This window comes from Rhinichthys klamathensis, unplaced genomic scaffold (assembly GCF_029890125.1).
Source record: "Rhinichthys klamathensis goyatoka isolate OS25496 unplaced genomic scaffold, OSU_Roscu_1.1 h1tg000523l_1, whole genome shotgun sequence".
NCBI classification, from domain to species: domain Eukaryota; kingdom Metazoa; phylum Chordata; class Actinopteri; order Cypriniformes; family Leuciscidae; genus Rhinichthys; species Rhinichthys klamathensis.
Genome location: NW_026607002.1, coordinates 2,002,544 through 2,017,166, shown reverse-complemented (window position 1 = coordinate 2,017,166; position 14,623 = coordinate 2,002,544). Strand labels below are relative to the sequence as shown.

Below are 14,623 nucleotides of genomic sequence, written 5' to 3'. Positions count from 1 at the left end.
TTATGAATGCCCGTGCAGCTGTTAGTTTCCTTTTAAAATTACTGCCTTTTCTGGGGGCGATTGCTTGAATTGTGAGTTCAATGGCCTATTATTTTTCATGGAAAACACAACAACAAAAGAGTATAATGACAGATTCCCTCATCATTTATTCAGTCAGCTCTTCACTCTCTGTAATGAAATTTGACCCATGCTGCTGATCTTTGCTGGGACTCACGCACACACACACACACACACACACACACATTCCATCATTGCAATCTTGACATCGCAGCCTGTTCACTATAGCGTTAATAATATATAATAATAAAATAGTCAACCTAACATATAAAAATTACACTTCTATATTTAAATAGTCGTACAATTCGTATCATTCACAGTAAGCACCGCTCCACTGTGATTTTTCCAAAAACATTTTTCTGCAAGTGAAGAGGATGATTTTTTCGATAGATATTAGAACGTGGGTGAAGTAGCTACAAAGCGTATAACAAAGAATAGTTTAGCATCGAAATACATCGCAAATGTTGAAACATTTTGATTCTAAAGAGAGATTTACATGAGCCCAACACCGTTTAGCCTACTTTCAGTTTTGTTTTAAATTATTTCGTTTTGGCTTGATTATAGTTATTTTTGTATTCGTGTTCTGGTCTGAATATTATTAAATTTAAAGGTTTTGTTGTGAAATATTTTGAGTGTACCATCAAATCAGAATAATTCTCTCGGTTTAGTGATTCCCTAGTTATTATTATTATTTTTTCATTGTTCTAATCAGGTAAGGCAAATAATATTCTCTGTGTCTTTATATATATATATATATATATATATATATCGTCTGAATTATAAATCACTTTTTTTCTGTATAAAATAAAAAAATCCTAATAATCCAGACCAACCAGAGGGCACTATTCCTACAACATCATCAGTGCTGAAGCGGAACTACCAGAGCCGTTCGGCAGATAGCGAGCAGATGCAGCATATGTGTTATAACGAGGCAGGGTCAGGCCAGGGGAATCCATTTGCAGCTTTTTATTAAGAATGGAAAAATACAGGCAGGGTGAACAATGGAAAACAGGGCAGAACAGAAAAGGCAGAGACAACATAATGATGAATAATCTAACTATATTATATTGTATGCTATGTGTTGTGAATACACCCATGTTAAACATTAAAATTTACTTCCATTGCATATCATAGAACACATAAGCATAAAATAAAATTACATTAATAAACCTGTACAAAGACCTCCAGATAAATACTGGGCCTCTATATTTACACATTTAAGTGCTGCAAAACATATTGAGCTATGACATAAAAAATTATTCTATATTTAAATGATCTCATATATGTGGCTGTTGTGGTTCACAATCATAGGCCTAGTCCCAAATGGCACACTTCAAATGAATACTCGGTCTTGTGTATTTATTTCATATGTCCGTTAAATCCATGTAGGGTGTCTCATTTTTCATTTTAGGTTTCAGAAGGTTGCTCACGCATACTTTGTGATTGATATGTGCCCTCGATGCGCACTTTTGCAGAGCCCACACTGATACAGGCTCTACAGAACACTTCTTTTCAACAGTCAAAGCGGGGTTACGTTTTTGCACGTTGTGCAAAATAACCCTAAAGGCACCAGGGTGGCGGTGCCACCGGCTTCTTTTATATATATATATATATAAATATAGCTGCGAGCAGCGATGAAGGGCCAAAGCCGGCGGAACCGCCACCCCGGTGCCTTTAAGTAACTAAAGGCACCGGGGTTGCGGTGCCACCGGCTTGGGCCCGCAATCGCTGCTCGCAGCTATATTTATAATTATTTTTTAACATTTTGGGCACTTTTGGGGCCCTTAACGTGCTCGAAAACTCTTGAAACTTTGCACACGGGTCAGAACCCGCGGCCATCAGGGCCGGGCTGAAGCTGGTACCCGGGCGTGGCAGGGGGGCTCGACAGCGCCCCCTGGAATGGGGTTTGAACACTTGTCCATATATCAAACACGCTTGCATGTAATTATCTGAAACTCAGTACACTTATAGATCTCATCGGGCTGAACAACTTTCGCCCTCTAAGTTTTACGCCAGCCCAACAGGAAGTCGGCTATTTAGGGTTGTTTGGAAACGCATGCTCAGGAATTTGAAACACTTCTCCTAGGGAATTCCTTCGATCATCGCCAAACTCGGTGTGCATGAAGTCAAGACATTGAGGATGAAAAATTGCCAGGGGATTTTTGATATCTCGAACGGTTTGGTCGTGGCGAGGAAACTAATTTATGGCGAATAATGGAAACAGGAAGTGCGTTATAACTTCTCCATACATTAACTGATCTTGATGAAACTTCAGCAGTGTGTTCGCTGTAAGAGGCCGATCACATGGATGTGACTATTTTAAGTCAAAGTTATAGCGCCACCAACTGGCAGCAGGAAGTGTGTCACTTTCAAAATGCTTTGAAATCACCCTCTTATTTTTACCCAATTTGCTTCAAACTTAATCTGTATAATGTAAACACACGCCAGATGTAGACATGTGAGAAGATTATTTAATATCTAAGAGAATGTTGCCATGGCAACGCATCAAACTTTAATATTCTTTTTTGATGCTTGAGACTCTTAGCATGCCTGAAATTGCTTGAAATTGCATGAAACTCGACAGACAGATCACATTTATTAGCCAGTAGACATGTGCAAAGTTTCAGAAACGGGCGTGGTGCAGGGACTCAGTAGCGCCACCTTTTGACAAAAGTGGGGTTGTTAGTTATCTAGAGTAACAAAACTCGGTATGTACACTCACTGGCCACTTTATTAGGTACACCTGTCCAACTGCTCGTTAACACTTAATTTCTAAGCAGCCAATCACATGGCGGCAACTCAGTGCATTTAGGCATGTAGACATGGTCAAGGCAATCTCCTGCAGTTCAAACCAAGCATCAGTATGGGGAAGAAAGTTGATTTGAGTGACTTTGAACGTGGCATGATTGTTGGTGCCAGAAGGGCTGGTCTGAGTATTTCAGAAACTGCTAATCTACTGGGATTTTCACGCACAACCATCTCTAGGGTTTACAGAGAATGGTCCGAAAAAGAAAAAAACATCCAGTGAGCGGCAGTTCTGTGGGCGGAAATGCCTTGTTGATGCCAGAGGTCAGAGGAGAATGGCCAGACTGGTTCGAGCTGATAGAAGGGCAACAGTGACTGAAATAACCACTCGTTACAACCGAGGTATGCAGCAAAGCATTTGTGAAGCCACAACACGCACAACCTTGAGGCGGATGGGCTACAACAGCAGAAGACTCCACCGGGTACCACTCATCTCCACTACAAATAGGAAAAAGAGGCTACAATTTGCAAGAGCTCACCAAAATTGAACAGTTGAAGACTGGAAAAATGTTGCCTGGTCTGATGAGTCTCGATTTCTGTTGAGACATTCAGATGTTAGAGTCAGAATTTGGCGTAAACAGAATGAGAACATGGAACCATCATGCCTTGTTACCACTGTGCAGGCTGGTGGTGGTGGTGTAATGGTGTGGGGGATGTTTTCCTGGCACACTTTAGGCCCCTTAGTGCCAATTGGGCATCGTTTAAATGCCACGGCCTACCTGAGCATTGTTTCTGACCATGTCCATCCCTTTATGGCCACCATGTACCCATCCTCTGATGGCTACTTCCACCATGTCACAAAGCTCTAATCATTTCAAATTGGTTTCTTGAACATGACAATGAGTTCACTGTACTAAAATGGCCTCCACAGTCACCAGATCTCAACCCAATAGAGCATCTTTGGGATGTGGTGGAACGGGAGATTCGCATCATGGATGTGCAGCCGACAAATCTGCTGCAACTGTGTGATGCCATCATGTCAATATGGACCAAACTCCCTGAGGAATGCTTCCAGCACCTTGTTGAATCTATGCCACGAAGAATTGAGGCAGTTCTGAAGGCAAAAGGGGGTTCAACCCGTTACTAGCATGGGGTACCTAATAAAGTGGCCGGTGAGTGTATATATATATATAAATATAGCTGCGAGCAGCGATGAAAGGGCCAAAGCCGGCGGCACCGCCACCCCGGTGCCTTTAGGTAACTAAAGGCACCGGGGTTGCGGTGCCACCGGCTTGGGCCCGTCATCGCTGCTCGCAGCTATATTTATAGTTGATTTTAGTTGATCATTATGAAAATTATTTTCTTTTCATGGATATAGTGACCAAAATGATCACGGTTAAACACAGAATCTTGTTCAAAAAGTAGGCCTAATATGAAATCAATTCACCAAGTTAATAACATTAAAGATGATGGCCAAATTTTAAAGGAGTGTCTTTTATGTTATCTATAACATGTACACGTTCAAATAAACTTTTGACAAAAAAGGTTTTATAAAAAGATAAACCTCACATATTTCAGCCTTTAAATCATCTTTATAAAAATAATGAGTCAATAAAGATAAATTCCTGACATTTATAATGCACAGTAGCTTATCTTTTATTATTAGGGCTAATAGTAAAATTCGGACCGATTTTCCCATGGCTGTCGTTGCTATATACAACCATGCACTGCGCTCTCCACAACGACAAAGAAGTTTTAGTAGCAAATGGATTTCCACCACAGAAAAACGCTTGCTGTAGCTCTGCTAAAAGATTTATTTACGGAGAAGAGAAAAACACCCACGTGTTTGGGTGCACCCCCATACTGAAAAGTTAAAAAATGTTCGAGCGCGCAAAAGACGTGATATGTGAACGGCCCCTTGGTGACTTACCTCCAATCAGGAGACTCCCTTGACATCGCTTCTGTGCACGGTACCTTCTCAGCAAGCAGGGGCGCCATTGCCAATAATTGAATTGAAATTATAGAAAATAGAAAACTTTCGCGGCGCAGAGGATTTTTTTTAACTGCTCGTGCCGCCCCCCATGTGACATGAAAAAAGATATAAAACAACCACGATAATCTCTTGTTATATTGGTTGATATGTATACATTTATTTATATAGTTCCCAAACATGTTTGATTTGGAATAATTAAGTATTGATTTAGAAATTACATCTTATAGGGGACACAGCTGTTCACTTTCATCATAATAGATCATTTTGAGATTCAAACTTCAAATATCCGCTAAGGAGTTTGTAACCTTCTTGACTCTGTGTTACTGATGTTGTTTATTTTAATATAAATCTTGACTTCATTTTCAAGTTAGATGGTACAATAATTATTAATAAAAAGAGATTTGAAGATTTAAAAGTAAAAAATAAAATGTTTTAACAGTTTCTTTCCTTCTTTTTTTCTTTATTTTTTCATTCAGCTTTGCCAAAAACTAAAATGAAGCAAAGTCTTCAGCCACAACAAAAAGATTAAATGAAAAATACAATGCATGGAACATGGGGGACAAAGTCAAAATGAGGAACTTTACAAAAGAATATACAGTTTACAGATCAAGAATCATAAGAAAACGCTCTCAATACAAAACAAACAGCATCTCTCTTCCACATCAGCATCCACGCTGTATTTCAAAGGACGCTTTTCTTTCGTCCGCCAATCCTCTGGGAACACGTTCAATGAAGGCAGAGCGTCTCTGGTTACTCAAGTAACCGTAGTTCCCTGAGAGGAGGGAACGAGACATTACGTATGGGGAAATCCATTTTCCTCGAAATGCTGAAGCCTGATTTGAATAACTCTTTTGCTTGCAAATAGCCAATAGCCCGCACCCTCACCTGATTGGCTGACTAATTTTAATACTAATTATCCAAGTCTGCTCACCGTACCTTCTCTTTGTTTGCTACTTAAGGCATAGCCAAGACCTCTAGTAAACCTCTGATAAACGCCTGCCAATTACATTGTATCACAAAGATAAAAAATGTGAATAATTGTGCCTTTTTCGCAGGATATGTGGTGGGTCTCCGGTGTGTATGCAGGGTTTGGCTCGGAATGCCCCACAGATAATTTTGAATAGCATGTTGGAATGGTCATTTCGAAGGTGATTAAGCATATCGTTTTGTCTATCCCTTTGGATGTGGTAGGGCTGCTACTCCCGCCACAGGGGTCGGAGTTTCAACAGCTCGTTTTGCAGCTTCGATTACTTCTCACCAACAATTTTAAACTTTTCGCTTTGTTCACTCTGAATCATTCAAGATGGAGAGACTCAAGAAGTGTCAACATATAGACAACATTCCGAATGGTCGTTGATGAATTATGTAGCTCATCGTAGCTATCTCTAGTCACTAATTAGCTTATTCTGTCTCGATATTCTTTAATTCAATTCAATTCAATTCAAATTTATTTGTATAGCGCTTTTCACAATACATATTGTTTCAAAGCAGCTTTACAGAAAGTGCATTTCAGAAATGTACATAGAAAAATACAGTTAGTTAATCATGTGTTAATTTAGGGCATAACATATCGCCGGCGTCGAGTCGTCTCTTCACATGCGTTTAGTCGTCTCATCGCAGGTGTTGGGGCATCTGAAGTCTCCGTGAGAGGCTGGATACAAACTGGAGCTGACGAACGCTATTTACCTCGGGACTAGCGTCCCGAGATAACAGCAGAGAAGCAGATGGGAAATAATTAGCATATGCTGTTCATAATATTAATGCATTCGATCTGATTCAACAGTGGTATAAAGGTAAGCATTATGTGAATGCTTGGCTAAAGAGATGCGTTTTTAATCTAGTTTTAAACTGGCACAGCGAGTCTGAGCCTCGAACAATATCAGGAAGGCTATTCCAGAGTTTAGGAGCTAAATGTGAGAACGCCCTCCCTCCTTTAGTGGACTTAGATATCCTAGGAATGACCAGAAGCCTCGAATTTAGGGATCTTAAAGAACGCGATGGATTGTAGGGCGATAGAAGGTCCATTAAATACACAGGAGCTAAACCATTTAGGGCTTTATAGGTCAGTAGTAATACTTTGTAATTAATACGGAGCTTAATAGGTAACCAGTAAAAAGGACATGTAGAGATGATAAAATCGGTGTTATATATTTTCTTGATCTAGTAAGAACTCTAGCAGCTGCATTTTGCACTAACTGTAGCTTGTTTATTGAGGATGCAGGACAACCAGCTAATAAAGCATTACAGTAATCTAGTCTCGAGGTCATGAATGCATGAACTAACTTTTCTGCATCAGAAACAGATAGCATGTTACGTAATTTAGCAATGTTTCTAAGGTGGAAAAAGGCTGTTCTAATAACATGAAATATGATTTTCGAAAGACAAGTTGCGGTCTAGTATAACACCCAGGTCTTTTACTGTAGAGGATAAAGTAACAGGACATCCTTCTAAATTAAAGTTGTATTGTAAGAGGTTTTGTGGGTAGTTTTTTGGACCAATAAGTAATACCTCCGTTTTATCTGAATTTAGTAGCAGGAAATTACACGTCATCCAGCATTTTATATCTTTAAGACACTGTCAATTTAGATAAGTTAGTGTTTTCATCTGGTCGTGATGAAATATATAATTGAGTGTCATCAGCATAACAGTGGAAATTAATTCCATGTTTTCTTAGAATATTACCAAGTGGCAGCATATATATTGAGAATAGCAGAGGGCCTAACACCGATCCTTGCGGCACTCCATAACCTCAGCTGTGAGCTATCCCTATTTTCTTGCACACACACACACACAGAGAGACTTAACATGTGGGTTTACCTTATATTCATTACATTTGCACTCAAGGAAATGCGTTAATTACTTAAGTCACTCAATTAGCACAAGTTTGATTTTTCGGTAACGCTTTAGATTACAGCCCGGAATGTACTGCGTAATTAAAGCGATTTTACAGCGTAACCTTTGGTAATTATAGTGTACCTATAACGTACTTACAATATAAGTATAAGGGAACAATATTTTAAGTTTGGGGAATAAAGGGGTAACAACCAGGAGAATTAAACAATTATTTATACTTTAAGTATTATAGAACTAAGGGGTACTTATTCTACTATTATGATATAACAATCTTACATTTGGGATCAATTTAGCAAGAACATACACTGCGTACCGTTTTGAAATAATGATGAACCAGTACATACTGTATAGGCTTTTTAAAAATCACAGGGTACATATCTATGCATTTATAAAGTAATCTTTTTAACAAAAGTGCACTGAAAACAAAAACTATTGCAACTTTTGCTTAAATATTGGGGAAAGATACTCCTGTTTCATGTAGTGGTGCTTGTTACCCTCTTGTTTCATGTAGTTACTGGGTAAGTGTGACTGCGGGCTGTAAATAGGCTTTATGCACAGCTTCACTACTTCCTGAACTTCAGCCAGCCCTTTGTTTCCTGTCTGTCATTATTGGACAAACTGATTAATCCAGGTGTGCCTGATTATTGTTACTGAGGCCAGGCACACCTGGATTAATCAGTTTGTCCAATAATGACAGACAGGAAACAAAGGGCTGGCTGAAGTTCAGGAAGTAGTGAAGCTGTGGCATAAAGCCAATTAAAGTGGTTCTTGTTACCCTCTTGTTCAATGTAGTTACAGGGTAACAATAAAAATGCAAACACACAATCTTATATCACTGACTCGGAAACCTTTATTTATTACACAAGCACCACTTACCGTATTTTCCGCACTATAAGGTGCACTTAAAAGCCTTTAATTTTCTCAAAAAAACGACAGTGCGCCTTATAATGCGGAGCGCCTTATATATGGATGGGGAACACACGTTCACCAAGACAGGGAGACAGCGCCGGCCGACTTACGCCACTATCTGGCAATGGATCGTGGATGCCTGGGCTGATATATCAGTCTCAACTGTGATCCGAGCTTTCACGAAGGCAGGAATAATCTCTTTATTCAGCCAGCTCACATACCCGTATTTACTTCCTGTTTTCGGTCGAAGTCCACAGTAGTTGATTGTCGAGTTCGCGCGCGCGCGATCAAACCTCCTCCGTGTGTTCAACATCTGATTCGGATGAACTATCCGAACTATCCATTTGAGCTGATATTCTCAGAACACCACACAGCACCGTCATCGGCTGACAGCTGACAGTCTGAGTCTCCACTGTTGCTTAGTTACCAATGATCGCGTGCGCGCACTCGACAATCGCCTACTGTGGACTTCGACCGAAAACAGGAAGAAAATACGGGTATGTGAGCTGGCTGAATAAACATACTTTTTATTCATATCTTTCACATTTACTGGAGTCAGATTCACCGTATTCACTCACATGGCTGTGCACTTGTAATGACACATTAAGGTTGTTAAGAGGCTAAAAGCAGGTTTAAAACTTTTCCCGTTTAAGTCAACAGGGTGCAAATTTTAAAAATAGGATAACACGGTGTAGGCAACACCGGTTTTTGTCGTTGTTATCTGTACTGACAGCACTCCAAATTTACAAAACATGAGCTCAATGTTAAAATTGACCGGAGTTTTCCTTTAACGTTTGAACAACGTTACTATGGGAGTGAACGGAGTTGTCAGAAAGCTTAATAAAGTTTGACTTTATCTGACTTTTTTGTTGACATTTGTTGACATCTAGTGGATGCATAACGCAAACCCAGTCAAACGTTTGACTGCAGTATCTTATGCGCCTTATAATCCGGTGCGCCCTATATATGAAAAATGTTCTAAAATAGGTCATTCATTGAAGGTGCGCCTTATAATCCGGTGCGCCGTATAGTGCGGAAAATACGGTACCCTGTAACCCAGGGTTCTCAAGTCTCACGCATTGGCCGTGAGACACACGCAATTCAACCAGTTCACACGCTCACACGCCACACCGTGTATTTCTCACGCTGAAAAGGCAATGCCAACCAAGTTGTCCTTCAAGCTTTATATATAACGTTGTATACGAGAAGCAGGCACACAAAGTGAAGTTTCCTGCTGCCAGCGCGTCTGTATCTCGGCCAGATTGCGTTCGTTACTAGGCAATATAAATGCGCGAAGTCGAACACACGGAAGTTGACGGAACATTCTCGGCCACCGCGCGCACACACGTCGTGGTTGAGAATGTAAGTTGGAAGAAAGCTCGCCTAACATTTTTAGGCTAGAACATTTAATATATAGCCCATCGTAAACATTATTGATGCAGTCAAAAACTCTACAACTACTTTGCAACCAGGCCAGATTTGGCTCAGTTTGGCTAGTTATCTGAAATTAAGGGAAATGTTAGTGGCTATGGGAAGGAATGAAAATGTATTTCTTCATTTTATTTTAAATTATATTATACTGTATTAATAGTCTTTCGAGTTACATTAAGGCTACATGTATTAAAGCAAGAGTGCTCTGGGTAATATTTTATATCCTGTCAAAACATACATTAATCATTGCCATTGCATTTGTATTTTTCAAAGATGTCAGGGAAAAATGCAAAAAGATTTGTTTTTCCAAATTGTTTGGAGCAGTTTGTTATATATTTGTAATTTTGAAATATAACATTAAAGAGTATATTTGATGTGATGAATTGCTCTGTCATTTATCAGATTTGCTGGTTGCATTGATCAGAATTTATGCTGGTTAATTATGAACAATAGGTAAAATTGGGGGGCGGGGATGGGTGGGGGCGGGGCTCCATTAAGGCTCCTCCCCTAACCGCATGTGATCTCACTCCAAGCTTTTGATAAAACTTGAGAACCCTGCTGTAACCACATGAAACCAGATATATTTCCCAGTATATTTAAAAAAAATTGCAATAGTCTTAGCTTTTCTTGCCTTGAAACATGTTAGCCCAAACTTAAACATCTGCACTTTTGCTATAAAAAAAACAAAAACATTTTTTTTAATTAACGCATAGATATGTATATCATTTTTAAAAAGCCTATACAGTATGTACTGGTACAAAATTATTACAAAAAGGTACGCAGTGTATGTTCTTGCTAAATTGCTCCCAAATGTAAGATTGGTGTATCATAATAGTAGAATAAGTTCCCCTTAGTTCTATAATACTTACAGTATAAATATTTTTTTAATTCTCCTGGTTGTTACCCCTTTATTCCCCAAACTTTACATATTGTTCCCTTATACTTACATGTAAGTACTTTACACTATAATTACAGAAAGTTACACTGTAAATTCCTCTTAATTACACAGTACTTTCCGGGCTGTAATCTAAAGCGTTACCGATTTTTCTTTGTAACATAAATTCTACACTCAATGCAAGATGCAATGAATGACAATAATTGTGCATCACCACTTGACAGTCAAATTCCATGATCACTGAATTTACACTTTGGGCTTGATATGATACAAAAGTGTAAATTCAGCAATCATGGAATTGTTTCTAAACAACGATTTGCACCTGGATAATCTCGAGTGATTGTAAGTGTGATGATCATCTGCTAAATGAGCAACAACGACCACAATTCACTCCTTCAGTCAGTGAAGCTCCCACAGCCGTTCATGAGAGTTTAAATGCTGGGGAATATTCCCATCTTCCCACAGGAGAAGAAGAAGCAAGCAGGAGGAATTACTCCAGGAGAAACTACGGACATACTATTGTAAAGATGGAGATTAAGGAAGAACCCTGCAGAATAAAAGATGAAGATAAAGAGGAACAAATAGGTTGGTGTTTTCCTTCATTCTCTTTAATGACTGATGAGGAACATTAAGATGAAAAATTGACATATAACAACAATATCCCAAACTAGATACTATTAGACTACTACTATTTTTGTTTCTCATTTATCCTTTCATTAAATTATGGGAATTTAATTTGTTTATTTTAGACCTGATGGAAGTGAATGAAGACAAACAGCATCAGTTTCAAAAACCTCATTATTTCACAAATGAAAAAGGAAATGCAGTCGTTTCAAAGACTGAAGAGAATTTCACGCAGAAACAAGCTGGAAAATCTGGAGTCAAAGGATCTTTAACCTGTTCTGAGTGTGGAAAGAGTTTCATACGTAAATCAAACCTGAACATACACATGAGGATTCACACTGGAGAAAAACCGTTTACTTGCACTCAGTGTGGAAAGAGTTTCACTTACAAACGCTGTCTCAAAGAGCATCTGCGCCTTCACTCTGGATTGAGATCATTCAGCTGTGATCAGTGTGATAAAACATATGTTTTTGAATCAAGCTTAAGAAGACACCTTAATGTTCATTCTGCTGCGAAGCCTCACTTTTGTTCTGTATGTGGAAAGAGTTTTTCACATCTTGGATCTTTAAAAGAGCATGAGAGTATTCATACTGGTGTGAGACCTTATGTGTGCTCTCACTGTGGAAAGAGCTGCACTTCATCCAGCAACTTAAAATCACACCAGAGAGTTCATACTGGAGAGAAACCGTACAAGTGTTCACACTGTGGAAAGAGTTTCTCTCAGTCAGCACACCTGAAAGTTCATGAGAGAATTCATACTGGAGAGAAACCGTACAAGTGCTGTTCATGTGAGAAGAGTTTCAGCCAATCATCTACTCTACTGAAACATAAGAAAAATCATTGCCTGAAGGTGTCTAAGTGAGCAAAGTTCACTTCCATAACTTGTAAATAAGCAAAAGATGGAATTACATTTAATACAGTAATTTAATCTAAAATTAGTATTCAAGTTTGATTGTTTGACAAGGGGAACCGGTTTAAATGGTTGTGAATTGCATTGTAAGTGTTGCATGTGTTGTTCTTCCGACACCCGTATTGATCCTCTGTTGTGTTGCACATGCGCAGTAAACACTGAGTGTTACTGTATACAAGATGAACTGAACAGTAAAGCAACAATGTGAAAATACTTGTGTCAGTGTCATCGCTCAAGCAGTGCATGGTCATCTCATACAGATGGAACAAGAATAATAGTTCAGAAAACTTTCATTTTTCATTGAACATATGAGGCATTTGTGAAACAATGGCAACAATAGTCTATCAAATATCATTCATATCACAAACAACTTGTTTTTAGTCTCGCTGTTTAGAGGTGATGCATTGAGAACATATTGAAGACTTTATTGGATTGAATCACTCTCTGCACATTGTGAAAATATGAGAATTAAAAATGAATAAAACTTGTGATTTATTTAGGTTTAATGAATATATTTAATTTAGTTTTCATTACATCAAGGGGTTTAACATTGTATTCAGCATTGCTAATGAACCAGTAGTAGTAAACACTAATTCTTTTTGGGGAAAAAATTGCACCAATTGTTTTTCTATGTATATTTAAAGAGGCGATTCCTCTCATATATGGACTATATTTCATAATATGAAAAACACATCACTGAGAGAAGATAAAATTGATACTTGTTTTACAGCTGCTATCTGTTAATGAAATAAGGTCATTTAGGCTCTTACATTAGCTATATGGATATATATGTTATATTTTGACAAACACTTTTGTCTAAAAAAGTAATGAAAATTAACTTTTTTTGAGCAGATTTTGTGTACTAGTCGAATCGTGATTCATGAAACAGTTTAATTTAATTAATTTGCTGTGAGTGTGTGTGTTTATCAGACTATTTTTATTGGGAGAAATCTATATCAGGGGCCGAATGTATAAAGCCGCTCAGAGTAACATTTTTGTCTTTAGTCTGTCAAAATTTTAAGAATGACATAATTCTACTCCTATTCCAGTTCAGTGATGGTTAATTTCCATTGTAAAAATCATTAGTTATTAATTTAGTTCATTTATCTATACAGCCGCTCTGGAGAAAACAGTGATGTCATCGTCCAGCTAAGTTCAGCTCTCTTTAACTTCACTTATCTTTCACCTTTTAGTTGTGTGCGAGTCCCTCAGTTGTCCTCGGTGTGAATAGATAGATCTCAACATCATAGTCACTTTTGGAATGGGACTTTTCAAATATTCAAAATATGCTGGAAAACCAAAAAATGTACAGGACCTGGATTTTTCTTAAAGTGGTCATATAATGTTACATGCACTTTTTCAAGTTGATTGTACTGAAATGTGTGTTGGCAGTGCCTGTACACAACCATCATATAATGATAACAATCTATCCAGTGTTTTTGTTTTAATCTCCTTATATGTTTTCCCCTGCCTCAAATTGAGCCGTTCGATTTTGTGACGTCACGGTCAGACGCCCCCTCATAATCCCACGTTTATAATGAACAACGCGTAATGGTTATTGTGTTATTACAAACTGAGTATGTATACATCAGTAAACACATAGCGTTCGTACATCTCACTAAGTTACTCTACCCTGCCAGTACACAAAGATAGTGTCACATGTCTGTCCTGTCTTGTGTTGCACATGGGTGGTTGTTATGTTGGGCCATGTGCCTCTGTCATTGTTTGATCCCTCTCGCTCGTTACCTGATTAGTGTTTGAGTTTCTCCACCTGTTCCCTCTTGATTTGTTCCCTTTATAAGTCTCCTCATGTTTGCAGTCTTGGTCGGTTCGTTCTGTCACGTTCACACTTAGGAAAAGGAGAACTCAAGTGCAAAACAAGGAAGGTTTATTTACAAAACAGAACAAACACAAATCAAAAACCCACGAGGGGGAAAACATAATAAATGAACATGAAACAAACACTGGGTCAAGAATACAGGGAACACCAACCAGGAACAGAGAAACATCTGACAATGACAACGAACCGACCAAGACTGCAAACATGAGGAGACTTATAAAGGGAACAAATCAAGAGGGAACAGGTGGAGAAACTCAAACACTAATCAGGTAACGAGCGGGAGGGATCAAACAATGACAGAGGCACATGGCCCAACATAACAACCACCCATGTGCAACACAAGACAGGACAGACATGTGACAGATA

The 14,623-nt window shown here is 38.6% G+C and overlaps 3 protein-coding genes across 4 annotated transcripts in view; all 3 read left to right on the top strand.

Moving 5' to 3' along the window:
• The window catches only part of LOC130073047 (gastrula zinc finger protein XlCGF57.1-like), a 754,620-nt gene that overhangs the window by 200,819 nt on the left and 539,178 nt on the right, over positions 1-14,623 (top strand). The gene's annotated exons all lie outside the window — the stretch shown is intronic.
• The window catches only part of LOC130073068 (gastrula zinc finger protein XlCGF7.1-like), a 277,485-nt gene that overhangs the window by 200,800 nt on the left and 62,062 nt on the right, over positions 1-14,623 (top strand). The gene's annotated exons all lie outside the window — the stretch shown is intronic.
• On the top strand, positions 11,638-12,610 carry LOC130073135 (gastrula zinc finger protein XlCGF7.1-like). The gene has a single exon (XM_056238565.1). It carries the CDS (start codon positions 11,638-11,640, stop codon positions 12,367-12,369), a length of 732 nt encoding a protein of 243 aa, XP_056094540.1. The 3' UTR covers positions 12,370-12,610.

Bases quoted from the DNA above. Each gene is read 5' to 3' on its own strand.
- LOC130073135 (XM_056238565.1), top strand. From the start codon at position 11,638: ATGGAAGTGAATGAAGACAAACAGCATCAGTTTCAAAAACCTCATTAT.